The following is a 14,460-nucleotide window of genomic DNA, read 5'->3' as shown; positions in this document are numbered from 1 at the left end:
ATGCTAAAAGCCACATAAATTAATTTATATTGTTATCGTGTGTGGGCCCACGAGTTAGATAGATAACTTTGAAAAATAAATAAAAGCGAAAGAAGTCAGTTGGTAACTAACTCATATCGGTGGTGGTTATTCGCAAGGAGACATTCCGCTAAATACAGAGACACAATGGTGGGCTCATGAATTTAACTTACAGCCGAAAGGGAAAACCCTGGGTCAAATCAGAGGTGCTAACTTCGCTTTTGTTTTTGTTGTGCGTGCGATGTAGGGGTAAGAACCGTAGGGTTGTAGTGGGTCAGGTGAGGCCCCGGGTAAATGGTTTTCACCGCCGATTTGACTTTGTTTTATTTCAGAGAAGGGAAATTTACCGCGTGTAATGTATTGTGTCAGTAAGTAAGTGGAGTGAGTGTCGTGCGCTTTACTTCAGTTCAAAGTGCGGTGCTGTGGTCGAATGCTTAAATGTGTGCGCTCTGTATGCGTGCTAGGTATTCGTATCTCACCCCACAGGAAATTCGGTTTTCAAAGAACGGACTGACAACAGTAAATGGACCTCTCGAATCTATGATCGCGATCGTCGCCTTGGAATTCGTGGTCTGATCACAGTAAGGTACCAATATTTGACTTCGGGGCATGTGGAATTGTCGTGAGTCGTGACCGATTGACAAGAATTTGTTTTTCAGAAAAAATGCACTAGGCCAAAGAATGTTTGGAGCTCTGTGAATGCTTCTGCGGAAACTAGCTCCTGTGAAATTGAAGGTTTGAGGATTTTGAAGCTGTTTTGGTGATGATGCTCAGAAATTAATTTTTAAAGGTTGCTTTGGATGTTCGAGAATTTTAAGGAAGTCTAGTTGTTAGGATAGCTGAGAGAGATTATATTTGTTATGACAGATTGTTGCGGTCGATTTTATCAACGTATTTTAAATTTGTTTATCAGAATATCTTGTCTAGTACACAAGAGTTGTCAATCTTGCCTGTTTTGTGGCTGTGGATATGTGTTTCAGGGTGCTTCAAGATTTACCGATATTTTCCTTCGAGAATGGTTAAACTGTAGTTAAATTTATGGCTGCATTTGCTGGAATGTGTGATTGCTTGCGATCAGAGCCGTTCTAATATTAGGGAATTAGTGTGAACAAAATAATCTCTTTTGCCCAAGGATAAGATAGTCTCTTTTTTCTTTTTGAGAGATTGTTGCCGTCAATTTTGTAAAGGTATTTCAATTGTATATTGGAATCTCTTGTATAACACACAAGAGTTGTCTGTTTGGCTTCCTGTGCTTAAATCTGTTAAGGACTTGCGAATTGTGTTATCAATAATTAAAACTTAAACCTTATCTGACTTCGGGTTTTCGCATGGTTAGTGTTGAATTTTGTCTGGTAAAGAATATGCAGAAGGGATTATTTTTCAAATATATAGCTTCGGTTTGCTGGAATGTGTACTAATGTTGCTTGCTTGCTTGTTATCAGAGCCGTTTTATTAAAGAGTTACTCTGAACAAACAAGTCGCTGATGCCTGACGAGAGTTCTTATTTGTTTTGAGAGATTGTTGTCGTCAATTTGGTAAAGGTATTTTAAATTGTTTATCGGAATCTCTTGTATAACACTCGAGTTGTCAATTTTGCTCGTTTCCTTGATTTATGTGTTTTCCAGCCTTGAAAAGAATTGAACGCTATTTTCCTTTCAAATTGTTTACTGGAATTTTGCTGATTTAGCGTGAACTTTGTCTGCTAAAGATTGCGCAGGGCGGATCTATTTAAAAGTTATAGCTTCAGTTGCTGGTATGCGTGCTTTGCTACCGGAGCCATAAATCGTGAATTATTGTGGGAAAAGTGTAAATTATATTGGATGAATTTTCCCGCTTGTGCAGGAGGAGCGGTCAATTCTACTCTTGAATGTTACTGTCTAGGTGTCATTCACCGCTTGGGTACAGTGGAAGCCGTCTTTGAAAAAATAGAATGATATTTTGAAATTGAACAAAAGCACTTATTTCAAGAAGTTGGCCCTTTTCGCAAATTTCGGGGCGCACGTCACATTCAACTCGACATTCGGCCGCCTCCGCCTGAACACAGATCTTTATTTTGGTGTAGATAAGGCCTTTCTTCAGAGCTTGGAGTAGCAAACGCGACGGATAGAATATTTCGGGAAGATGCTACTGAAGCTGAGGACTGAAGTAGGTTTTTTCCCCATTCGAGATTAACCCTCGGCGTTAGATAGCCGAGCTAAAAGAGAGCTGAAAAGGTATTTGTGCAAGATGAAAAATCACATTCAGCGGTGGCAGAGCCAGACGAGAGGTGGACAGGAAGTGATATTGATAGGTTTCCTTCCGCAAGAAGGTCTGGATTTAATTTTGTGGACTGTTACTGCAGTGGCTCGTGCCGGAGACACCGTGATCGCTCTTACCGTATGCGATCCTTCCTCTTCTCTTCTAAATGGTGAGCATTTAAAATTTCATCCCTTTTGTGCTTATTGTTTCAAATCCTGATTTTAGCCTGGAATTCATCCGTTGTTCTCAGCTAAGACCAATAAATCATTAAGGAAATTAATCCTGTAATCTTATCATAATAGAAATCAGTTTCCTTTACTTTTATGAGGCGCCCTAAAGATTTGTTGCAAACGACGGTCAGAAAGGGCTTGCATAGTGTCTATTGCGGACACCCGTTGTTCTAACGGTGTTGGTATTCTAGCCTTTTGAATTCGTATTATACGTTGTAGATGTATTTCATGCCAAATAGAATAAATCTCAGAAGACACTACCTACTGGCAGACATCCATTTTGAAGTAATAATGCTACTGTTATGAAATATCTTCTTAAAGCTGCTCCGGAATTTCGTGTGATGCGTACTTTTTGCAATAAACAGTTGGGAAATCCCACGAAGATGAGACATCTCGGGTAGAAAGATGCGTGTTTGGAAACAAAAGAAATAAATTTAAAACGCAGTTGGGAGAGCTCAAGCAACTCTGCAATCACAAACAGGTTAGTACCCATACTGTAAAAAGAGACTGAAAGTAAATGCAGGATACACACCGAACATTAAATGTTAGTATCATGTCTGGATCATCTTCTGTATTTTTGCGTTTTTTGAACAGATTCAAATGGACATCAAGTTTGCCGGGGGTAAAAATCCCGAAAAAGTGTTAGTTGAACAGGCAACGGCTCGCAAGGCTTCAGCCCTTGTTATTGGCACATCCGAGCGTTTTGTTACATGGTAAACTGCTTAGTATCTCTGCTCTCTGTTTGATTTTTAACTATGTAAAGCTTTGAAAGATGCAATTTTTTCCCCTTGCATTTCACCGAAGGCATCATATCCGAGGTTCTCGTTCTTGAAAAGTTCCGGTGAGGCCAACTTATTGCTTCAGACATTTTATTTCAGGCGAAAAAGGAACCGGTCAAACTATCTTGTACAAAATTCTCCCGTAGGATGCTCTGTCATTATTGTTCGAAACGGAAAAGTTGTGCAATACAAAGAAAATCGATGGACAAGGTCGAATGAAGCAGATGCAAAGCAGTCTTCTTCTGAAGGTAGTCGTTTTGTTTTTTTACTTCTAATCTCAAGTGTAGACAGAGCACACAGTGAACCCTCATTTTATATTGAACAGGGCATCTTTGGAGCATATAGATATCGTAAATGTAACTAGCTAGGCCATGAAAATCTACGTATTTATTCGTTCCAGACTGAATAAGATAGATAGTAACTGATCTATGCTCACAGAGATCGAAACACTAGGACATATGTCTGAACTATGCTCAGAGATCGAAACACTAGGAGATATGTGTGAAAATCCAGTAGCTATGGCCACCTACCTCTATCTGCTAACTGGAGCATTAATACTCCGCATCGTTAATTCCAAAGTTACCTTTAAAAGATTTTATGTTTACAAGCAATTAAAAATGTCGGGCCGCGATACGCTTTGCCTTGTACATGGTTATCGCTTCTTATGATTGTCATGTGCTAAAAATGTTTGGCCGAGATATGCTCTGCCCTATACAGGGTCCTGGCCTCTTTAAAAATAGTTTGACATCTAGAACGAACTGTCTCTTGATTGATAGCATGTCGTTTTGCCGTTCATATTTAATTTGAAGCACAATTTAAAATTTTCCAGAATTAATTCATGCATGAGGATCTCTTGCGATCTTATTTTGACTTCGGATATCATGCGATTTTATTTGACATTGAACGGACGCGTTTTGTTGTTGTTAGTCGCGCATATTTTGGTCCCAAAACGAGAAGAATCCCTGGAGCAGTTGAGCGGCGATTCGCAATTCCCGTCTTCATCCTCATCTGATGTGGTTGAAGTTGGATTTAATATCAAAGAGAAAGAAGAAGAATCTGGAGATGTGTCTGCGCAGACACAGGAAATCCCAGCCGGAGGAGACATGGGGGAAGAAGTCGAACGCCATCTCTGTGCTGATGTGCAACTAAACTCTCCATCGTCCCCCAAGGTTATTGAAGTTTATTTTGATGTATATGACGAGGAGGAAAGAGGAGGTTGCCAGAGTTGTTTGGAGCAAGATGCAGAGGAAGGGTTCCACAGGGATCAGGAACGGCGATCGTCATTCACATCAAATGTTATTGAAGTCCATTTTGATGTCAATCAAGAAGAAGATGAAGACAGAGTAGAAGAAGACGACGACGAAGAAGGAGAAGACGAAGGCCGCAAAGTGTGGTCTGAGCGAACTGGCGGAAGCTCACCCAGAGCTGTTCTCGAGGGACCGGCTTCATGTTTGGATTCGGATAGTAGTTCCTCTCCCACCAGAAATTCATTCTCGGAGAAGGAGAAATCAATCGTAACGTCTCCCTCCCACTGGGGGGAAGGAACTGGTGAAAAGGGATTCCGATGGACGAGTTTTCTACGGATGTGGAAGCATAGATCTGTACGCCGATCGTCCACATATCCTCCTCCAAGTCCTTCTCAGCTGCCTGGGAGGAATAAATATAGTGTTGGGAATTCCGCTTATTCAAGAGCAGATGTCTTTAATCGAAGAAAAGGCAATTCGTCTATCTGCAGTCAGATTTGGAACTTGGAGAAACATCTCACAGACACGGCCTCAAAGCCCTCTTGGAAATGCTTCACATTGAAGGAAATTGAATCTGCTACCCTCAATTTCAGCCCAGGTTTGTGAAACTTGGATACCAGAAAACTATTTTGAACCATAGCACATTCATATCAATTTTCCACCTATTTTCGTGTAAAAAACACATTAATCGTTGCATATGTAGTGTTAGTTTCTTGCATGTATTTATGCGTACGCTGATATGAAAAGCCCATGTTGTTGTGATTGAAATTTTAATCAAAACGGAACTATCGATGGCAGCTGACTTTAAATGCAGGATTTTGATTATTTTATTTTATTGCCTATGGCAGATAACTTTATAGGAAAGGGTGGATATGCGGAGGTATACAAAGGATCCCTACCAGACGGACGGATTGTGGCAGTCAAAAGGCTTAACAGGAGTAAAACAGAGGAGCAGAGGGTTGGTGATTTTTTGACTGAAATGGGGATCATTGTGCACATCAACCATCCGAATGCTGCTCGTTTGATTGGCTTTGGTGTCGAAGGTGGATTGCATATTATTTTGCAGTTTTCCCCTCACGGAAGCTTAGCATCAATACTTCATGGTATGGCAACATGTCCGAGAAATTGATCCACACTTCCTTTCATTCTGATTCTATTCTTGAGACTTCCATTGGCATCAGAAGTATTTGCTAGTTTATTGTGAATTTTGGGCGAAGATAAACTTGTATATGAATGCCCAAAATATAATATAAACTGAAAGTATAAAGAAACCATATTGACTTACGTGCTTCACTTCAAGCATTTACAATTCTTTGTGCCATTTGCCTGATGCCCGTGAATATCTATAACAGGGTAAAATATTTGGACATTAGCTCAATGTTGGCAGAAATAAAAAATCTTGCAAATTTCGTTTTATGACATGTTTGATTGGATGGTTTCACTCTCCATAGTACATATATTTATTATTTCATATGTCTTATTGATCACGATGATTACAATCCAGGCCCAAACGCTCAAGTTCTTGACTGGGATATTCGGTACAGAGTAGCTGTTGGCACAGCTGAAGGTCTTCTTTACCTTCATGAGGGTTGTCAAAGACGTATCATTCATAGAGATATTAAAGCATCCAACATTTTACTCACTGAGAATTTTGAGCCTCAAGTAACTTAACGCTACCCCTCAGCTCACTGAATTTGAACGAGTGTTTCATGTCCCGTTGGGTCAAACCTGACTTCTCATTTTTACTGAACGTGCTAGCCGTTGTTTTCTAATTTCTGAAGGCTTGTCTTGTTTTATTATGCAGATTTCGGATTTTGGACTAGCAAAATGGCTTCCTAAGCAATGGACCCACCACACAGTGACACCTATAGAAGGCACTTTTGGGTGGGTAATTCTGTTGATTCTCTGTCAAGCGCTATGAACTAGAGCTTGGCCCTTTCTCTTGAAAGGCCAGAGTACTGTACAATAAGGCTGGAAGAGTTTGATAATCACCAGTGCTTATTTATTTGAGAGTTTATTTCAACACTTTCCTCATTTTGCCAATGATCTTACCATTGAGTTTCTAGTCTGAATGTTGTCACGGTTAATGAAAAATAGGAAGCTTTTAACTGATGCCATAGTTTGCATTTTCCTTGATGAGCTCCAAAGTTCTTTGGATATCTTTTGACGAGAGGATTCTTTTGTCAGTTATCTTGCACCAGAGTATTTTATGCATGGGATTGTAGATGAGAAGACGGATGTTTTTGCATTTGGGGTGTTGCTCCTGGAGCTCATTACCGGACGTCAGCCAATTGACTCTTCCCAGCAAAGCCTTGTGATGTGGGTACGTTACCCTTATTTATCACTTTAATGTCTTGAAGACTAATGCAATGAAGGGACACACTTCTCCTTTGCAACAGTTACCTGGATTTCATTATCTTCCCACTAACTTATTGTTAACCCTTATTTTTTTTTTATGGGGCGCTGAATCTTTTGTCATATTGAATGGAATCCATCTAGGCAAAGCCGTTTATCGAAAGTAGAAACATCAGGGGGCTTGCGGATCCCTCCCTCGGTGATAAATACAATGTTCATCAGATGAGCTGTGTGGCCTTTACAGCTTCTCTATGTGTTCAGCAAGCTGCCCAACTTCGCCCATGTATGGGTCATGTGAGTTGCATACTCCGTGAATCACCTTGCAAACTCCATCACAAAAATATTGGCTACTGGAAAATGTCAAACATTAGTACCTCTATATTAGATTAATTAAGCGAGGTCATATCTGCTTTCAAAGCACCCTGGAAATGATCTTAACTTAGTTTATGAATATCTTTTTTTTGTGTATGGGATTCAGGTTTTGCAGCTTCTTAGTAGCGAAGAAGAGAACCTGCAGTCCCCAGAACACTGGAGCACGCCACTTTCGCCGTCACCATTCTTGGAGGAGTCTTCGGATACAGAGGAATATACATCCACGAGGTATCTTAGTGATCTACATCGTCATCGACAGGTTGCTTTGGAGTTTTAGAATTCGTCCTCTTCTCATTACTGTGTTTATATCGTGACTCTTTTACAGTCTCTAATCTAACTAGTTTTCAGAAAAATGCTATACCAAAAAATGAGATATATTGTAATCCTGAGACTCTCCAATAGTTTTGACACGAGGCGTTCAGTTTTTTGAACATTGTACATAAGGCTTGTAGTTGTACACTAGATTTCAACCTACTACTCAGTCCATCATTTGTCCTCAAGAATTGGTCACCATTTCAATGTGACTGGTTCATCGTGAGTGGAAATGTATTTCTGCAGGTCTGTTAAATTATATATATTGCTTTTGGTACTCGACATAAGTGGCCAGAGTCCACTTGGTCGAATGTTTTGCTCAATTATAGCCTCGTGGTAATCTGATTCTTGGCATCCCAATAAAACATATGGAAATTTATGTTTAAATGGTTTTTCAGTGTATATAGTTCCTTGTAAATTTAAATTCTATTATGTGTAAGGAATATGGACAGAAAAATGTTAGTGCGGATGACAAAAAGCTGCACATCTTTCATGAACACAATTGCAAATATCTAATGCAGTAAGATGTAAAATAAGTGATCGGCCATCTGAGTGATCCACCTGCGATTACGGCTAATTCACACCATTTGCACTTAAACCATCATGTGCCCCATTAGACCAGACTTGTCCTCTGCAGGCCTCATTCTTATAGGTCACGACAAAAGATTCATACCAACATTAAATTGATTTGTATTCAGTGGATCAGTCAAATTTGTTCAACGCATATTAAATTGACTTGTATTTAGTGGATCAGTCAAATTTGTTCAACCCAACTATAGTTGCTACTTAATTGTTTTCTTAGTCGAGCTTAGGCGAGGGCCAATAAGAATAAGAATAAGCATTAAAACAAAACACAATACAAAATGGTCTCATCGTTTTTAAAAAGATAGCTTAATAATAAAATATTCATATAAAGTGAAGTTCTATATATTAAAACAGAAATAAATCAATGCAAAGGCATGAAAACTTTTTTTTTTTTTTTTCCATCAATTAAGATAGAATTTTGCCTTCCTGTAAAAGCAATCAAAAGATTGGATCCAACTTATTTCATTAAAAAACAAATAAATGCATTGTAACAATATAACAAAATAAGTTAACAAATAAATGCAGTGTAACAATATAATATTTTAAGGATTTTTTCCTTGATTATATATTTGGTAAAAATTTATTAGAAATTTTACTTCTGAACATAGTTTTACTATGATCCAAGATCTATGTACCCTGAATTACTGTTCTAAAGGTTTAGCTAACTTTGAATTAATTTATATCATCAAAAATTGGGTTAGTGTTTTGGATTAATGGGAGAATTTTATATTGTAGGATTTTGGCAATGGCAGGGAATTTTGGTACAAGAATAGACAACACCTTGTTATGTAACTTCTAAATGGTAAATAAAATAGTGATATGAAGGTAGTGTCCAAATGCTTATGAAGGCAAAAAACACTCCATGTTGAGACTCACCAAATAATGTTGCTTGCTAATGTAGATGTCTCTAAAATAAAACCGAATGTTGATTCAAAATATATTTCTAGCAACTCTTGTAAACTTGCACTCTTGGAAGATGTCTTCCATGTCTTAGGCAACTGTAACATAGGCAAAGATCATCATTTGGCTTGCCTTTCCCTTAGCAAGGAGAGATTTAGATTTCGGTACTTGGTAAGCAAATGGCCAAGAAAAAAACTTGAAGCTTATCACCAAGGTGAAGTAACCAAGCTCTATGTAATTGGCAATTGTCCTTTGGATTAAGAAGTGATATATCTAGCATTTAGCACTTGAGATAAAGGATGCTTTTAGTGCAAGAGCGAATCAAGTTTCTTGGTGTTATATTGCTAGAGTTGCTTCCTAAATTTCCAACCCCAATCTTACCATAGAGGACCCCAAATATTCAACTCAATTTACGTTCTGCTTTAGGAGGAATCCATCCTATTATATGTTTGATAATCGGCTTATCGGAGGACAGGTCTTTTGATGAGCTAGTAATCTCTAATTCATCTAGTGCTTGGTTCAAAATCCCAAAGATCCCTCTAAAAGAATAGTCCTTTCATTTTCAAGTTATGCACTTGAAATATGCCACGGGGGCTTGACTGGGGGAGCAATATCATACCACGTGGGTTCATATTGGGGGATATATATTGAGGAAAAAATGAGGGTTTTTATATTGGCAAATATAAAAAATGGAGTTTAAAGTTAATGAAAAAATATAAAGGGGTATAAAAAATGTTAATGAAAAAATGGAGACCTACAATAGTTAGTGAAAGTTGTATTGGGTTCATATTGGTAGGGGGTTAAATAATGTGATTTTTAGAGGGATTTTTCAATATGTTGTCAAATTGAGGGTATTGTTTAATATGACATGAACGTGATATGTTAGAGGTTCATTGAGTGAATCCCCCGTGAATATGCGACACTTGGAAATACATTGACCTTTATTAATTGAGCTCCAAAGGGGGCAATAGGACAAGTCCCATCCCACATGGCTCCTAAAGAAGTTCCACATAATAAAAGGGGCAACAAACTTCCAAGCTTCCTACAGGATCCAACAAATCATTGATCCATAAACCTTAAATAAGTGTTGGGGAGATGATATCACGTAACTTGAAAGAGCCTTAGACCAAAAATGTACACAGAGCAAATTGGGATCAATATCATAGGAGGGTTTGTCATTGAGTAGAACCTTCAAGACACCTCACAATCCACTTTGTTGCCAAAGTACAACCTTGAGTCACGACAATGCTAACATTGAGACTACCCTCTTCCTTACACATAATGCACACCTTCTAAGGAATCATACAAAGTTCTCTCCCACCACCATACATAGATCATAAAAAAAAATTGATCGAGATCTATGCTAATTTTTTGAACCAGGTGTTGTTTGGGAGCCAATAAGAAATGTAATAAATGTGGGAGGCTTGCAAGATTCATGAATCCATTGTTAGCTTCCCTACAAAGGGAAAATCCTTATACTGCCAATGAGAAGCTTTGCTCAAAGTTGTTTTGGGCCTCAATTCCACACATCCACAACTAAAACACTAGTAGCATACCAAATCCCTAGGGATCGGACAATCACCACAAGTTGGACCCAATTCCATAGTGAAGGGATCTAAGTTGATGAATCATCAAGACCAACCAATGAAGAATCAATTTTCAATTCTCTAACCATTGCCCTTGAAGCACCACAAAAAACATCCAAGCAAGCCTTAGTAGCCTTTGCCATGTTTTGATTAAATCTAATTAAGAGATAAGAATCATCAATGAGATGGTCATAAATTATTTCAAACCCAATTGGAAGAGACATACCTTGAATTTTTCCTTGCAACGTAGCTTGCTCCAATAAATACCTTAGAGCATCAATAGCTAAAACACAAATAAGGGAAAGAGGGCACCCTTGTCTAATCAAGTCATGTAGTGGAATATGATCATCGAAGGTGTTGTTAGTGTAACAAAAGTTAAGGCATTAGAGAAGAGGGTATTTGACATGGCAATACACTTGGATCCAAGTTCAAAGCACTACAACATCTCCACCAAATAAATTTTGTGAAACAAAAAGTCTTTGTGATTGTCTCTTGTTTGTTAAAGAATGTAGGACATGTAGACATTAGCTTGATTCTTCGTTACATGAAAACAATTTGTTAAGTGTTAATGCAATTTTATCTTAGCTTGATTGTTTACTTCATTATTAGCATGTGTAAGTTAACTTCATCAAACTGCTATCAAACAAAAGAGACAAGAACACAAATGGTTGGCTATCTGCCAGGGCCAAAACCTCTCCCTCTTAGAGGGGAAAACCCATGCATAAAATTCTTCTTATAGAGATTCCGTTGACAAATACCAAGACCATGACCCTCGACACACTCTGTCTCTCCAAGACCAAGACATCAATCCACTTGCTTGAACGCTGTTTAGATCATCATCTCATTGCAACTCTGAGATCACTATTGTATCTTTAAGAGCTTCGTCACTGGTGCAAGCTTGATGAGAGCATTATACACCATCACTGTTCCTTGAGGCTAAGATGATTTTTGTACCTTGAGATCATAATTGCACATTATTACATTGTAAAATTATGATCCTTGTCTCTTGCCTTTGATGAATCTGACACTCACAGTGGTGATCACTGTTTCTTTTATCACTGCATTATACTCTAAGTCATTGTCATAAGGATATCACCGAAATCTCTATACTAGGATTGCTATGTGAGATCCATCAACACAGTTTCATTGTCTGAGATCTCCTTCATTCAATCGTGATCCTTACAAGTATGCCAAACTCATTAGTTATGTTATTTTGATGTGTCTATGCAGATCCAAATACTAAGACAGAGATGCCGAGATGAGATAGTGACATGTCCAGACTATAAACATTCTTTTGCTGCCATTCTCCATGCGAAGATACCTTCAGATCATAGGTATGTCGAGACTCTAGTTCATTGTGGTGACATAATTCATTGCTCCATGCATCAAGGTTGCAATTGCACCTAAAACTCAAACTAGGTGCACTCAAGCCCTACTGCGGCTCCCTCATCATGACTACGAATTCCCTCTTCATGACTGCGGCTCCTCTTCATGATTGCGGCTCTCTGCGGCTTTGTGCCTTGACGACGAGTTCTGTCCTGCTCCATTAGGTCGAGGTCAAGACTGCACCTAAACCCCAAACGAGGTGCAGTCAAGCCCTAACTGTGGCTCTGCTCCTCCACACGAAATTTCAGAGCCTTCCGAAATTTTCTTGTATATTTTTCGTTGACCCTTCATGGGTATTTATAGTGGTCATCCCATATATGCAAGCTGACATGAACTTTCGAACCGACATGACCCTTTCTTCAAGCCGACATGTCATATATTTATTTATTTAATTCATTTTGGAGCCGACGTTACATTCCTTTGTTGTTTTGCTTGCAGATTTCAGTGAGCTTGCTCTTGGAGGATTCTTCTTGGTCTTGGAGGGCTGGTTTGACACCAATACATTTTACATAGGCTCTTAAAGAGCTTCTCCATTCATGACATGACTCTTTGACATATAAACAAAATCCTAAAGACATCAAGAAGAAGTCTTTAACTTAGTTACACTTCTTGCTCATGAAACCCATGTAGCAAGATTACAATTTTTTTTATTTCTTTTTATTACATCAAATACAAAGATCATGTCATTATGAAGACCGAACCTAGTTACACTTTCTTCAACACTCCCTCTTAACTAAGGAGGTATTCATAATGGTACTTGGTCATTCTCAATCTGAAGAATTTGTCATAAGAAGAATCATATTTGCAATCCATCTATTATAGCATCATTTCAACCAACATTGTTTCCATTTAGCAAGGCCTTGACTAACAACTCTATCTCTCACTTTGATCAAAGCACACAATGTTGGTGAGACCAATGACTGATAAACACGCATCATCATTGTCTCTCTTAGGGTTATACCCACCCAGGTGTTCTCTGAGTATGCCCTACTAGGACTATTCTCATCTTGGGTTCCCAGCCCTCAAAAATATCGGTCCTCTTGCCCAATCTTGTTTTGGATGCCCTACCACATCCTTAAAGAGTGTCGGATGCCAGAGGATTACACAATCCTCCATTCTTTCTTCCACACTGAAGACAAGAATGCCGTGTCTAACTCTCCCTCTTAACCAGGGATGAGTTCCAAGTGTCTCTTTACTCATAAACTTGCTCGAGTTACTTTTCTCATAGGAACTTCCCAGAGCTCCTTCTTACCCAGGGAGTCTATCATCAGTGCTTTATAGGGTCTTCTAGTTGATTGATGATTCAAGACTTTGATGTCATCAATTTCGCCACATGTAGGGTTAACCATCCATTACATTTCTCTGTCATATCATTCCTTCTTTTCCGGAAAGTATCCTCCTTGGCTTCATATTTGGGGCTTCCTTCATAAGCTCATCTGTCTTCACTCTTCTTCAACAATGATTGCTCTAGATCACAAGGTACATAGTTGTGACATCCTTCACAACTCTTCTTTCCTTGATCTTGCACACATACCCAGATTTTTCTAAGAGGTCAGACACCAGAAAAAATTCACATATTTACCTTTTGGTGATGGCCTTCTTCTAGTGACATCTTCTTGTAGGTATCAATCATCCTGCATTCATGTTGACACATCTCCCAATGATATTTGTTGTCAAGGGTCCTCATCTTTTCAGTGTTCCATCAAAGTCTTTACGTCATTCCAAGAGGTTTCCTGGTCAAGTCTTTCTAATCCTTTGGATGTTGACTGCCTTCGTCATGGTTGCATGTTTCACAATCTCTTTCATCCTCATGTCTTTCATTCCCAGGAGCTCTCAAAGTTCTTCGATTGTAGTCAACTACCTCATACTTCATATGTGGACATATTATGTTGATTTCATCTAGTCAAACTTATGTCTTTCCGCATCCTTTCAGAGGAGGAGATCTATTTCCTCATGCTTGATCAAATGCAAATACAAATACAATCATACATACCTCATTTTCCTTTAGGTATTTTCCTATAACTTCCTTGATTGAAAAGATCTTCAATCCCTTGGTCTGCTCCATTCTTCATGTCATTAAACCACCAACTCATGAGTTCCAAGAGTTGGAATTTCTGACGAGACATTTGTTGCCTTCCCGGACTAGGAGATCCTCCGCTGAGATCTCTATCAAAGATCCTTCAGGGTCTAATATGCCCATCTGGAAAATGTTTCCTTTGACTTCCTCTTCTTCAATGTATAAGAAGATTCCCAAGAGCTATGTTCTTCATGATTCCATACAAGCTCTTGATGCCACAATGCATCTTACTATGTTCATATCTACAGGGACTTCTGATAGGATCCTTTTGAGAGGGATACCATCTCATCCATAGTGAAGATCCATTACTCCCTCTTTCCCTTGATCCTTTCCTCAGCTTTCTCCATCTGTCAGGTAATATTTTCATAGTACTTACCT

At 38.8% G+C, this 14,460-nt stretch overlaps 1 protein-coding gene across 1 annotated transcript; it reads left to right on the top strand.

The window, feature by feature from the left end:
* Positions 1 to 507: 507 nt before the first annotated feature.
* LOC149140897 (uncharacterized) lies at positions 508 to 7,871 on the top strand. The gene is made up of 15 exons (XM_089446625.1): positions 508 to 604; positions 678 to 753; positions 1,461 to 1,559; positions 1,727 to 1,771; positions 1,861 to 2,425; positions 2,852 to 2,967; positions 3,081 to 3,199; positions 3,365 to 3,513; positions 4,193 to 5,107; positions 5,358 to 5,612; positions 6,014 to 6,171; positions 6,314 to 6,393; positions 6,697 to 6,832; positions 7,009 to 7,158; positions 7,343 to 7,871. The coding sequence occupies exons 5-15, from the start codon at positions 2,245 to 2,247 to the stop codon at positions 7,511 to 7,513; spliced, it is 2,430 nt and encodes an 809-aa protein (XP_089302751.1). The 5' UTR covers positions 508 to 604; positions 678 to 753; positions 1,461 to 1,559; positions 1,727 to 1,771; positions 1,861 to 2,244; the 3' UTR covers positions 7,514 to 7,871.
* Positions 7,872 to 14,460: the final 6,589 nt, after the last annotated feature.

This window comes from Pinus tabuliformis, chromosome X (assembly GCF_031772625.1).
Source record: "Pinus tabuliformis cultivar Carrire ecotype Pingquan chromosome X, CPIR1, whole genome shotgun sequence".
In the NCBI taxonomy this organism is placed as follows: Eukaryota; Viridiplantae; Streptophyta; class Pinopsida; order Pinales; family Pinaceae; genus Pinus; species Pinus tabuliformis.
Note: the sequence above shows the minus strand (reverse complement) of the source record. Positions and strands in the feature narration are given on the sequence as shown.

Excerpts from the sequence above, each read along its gene's own strand:
- LOC149140897 (XM_089446625.1), top strand. The coding sequence starts at position 2,245 with ATGAAAAATCACATTCAGCGGTGGCAGAGCCAGACGAGAGGTGGACAG. Across the intron at positions 3,200-3,364 it reads TCCGAGCGTTTTGTTACATG|GCGAAAAAGGAACCGGTCAA; the intron begins GTAAACTGCTTA and ends ATTTTATTTCAG. Across the intron at positions 6,833-7,008 it reads AGCAAAGCCTTGTGATGTGG|GCAAAGCCGTTTATCGAAAG; the intron begins GTACGTTACCCT and ends GAATCCATCTAG.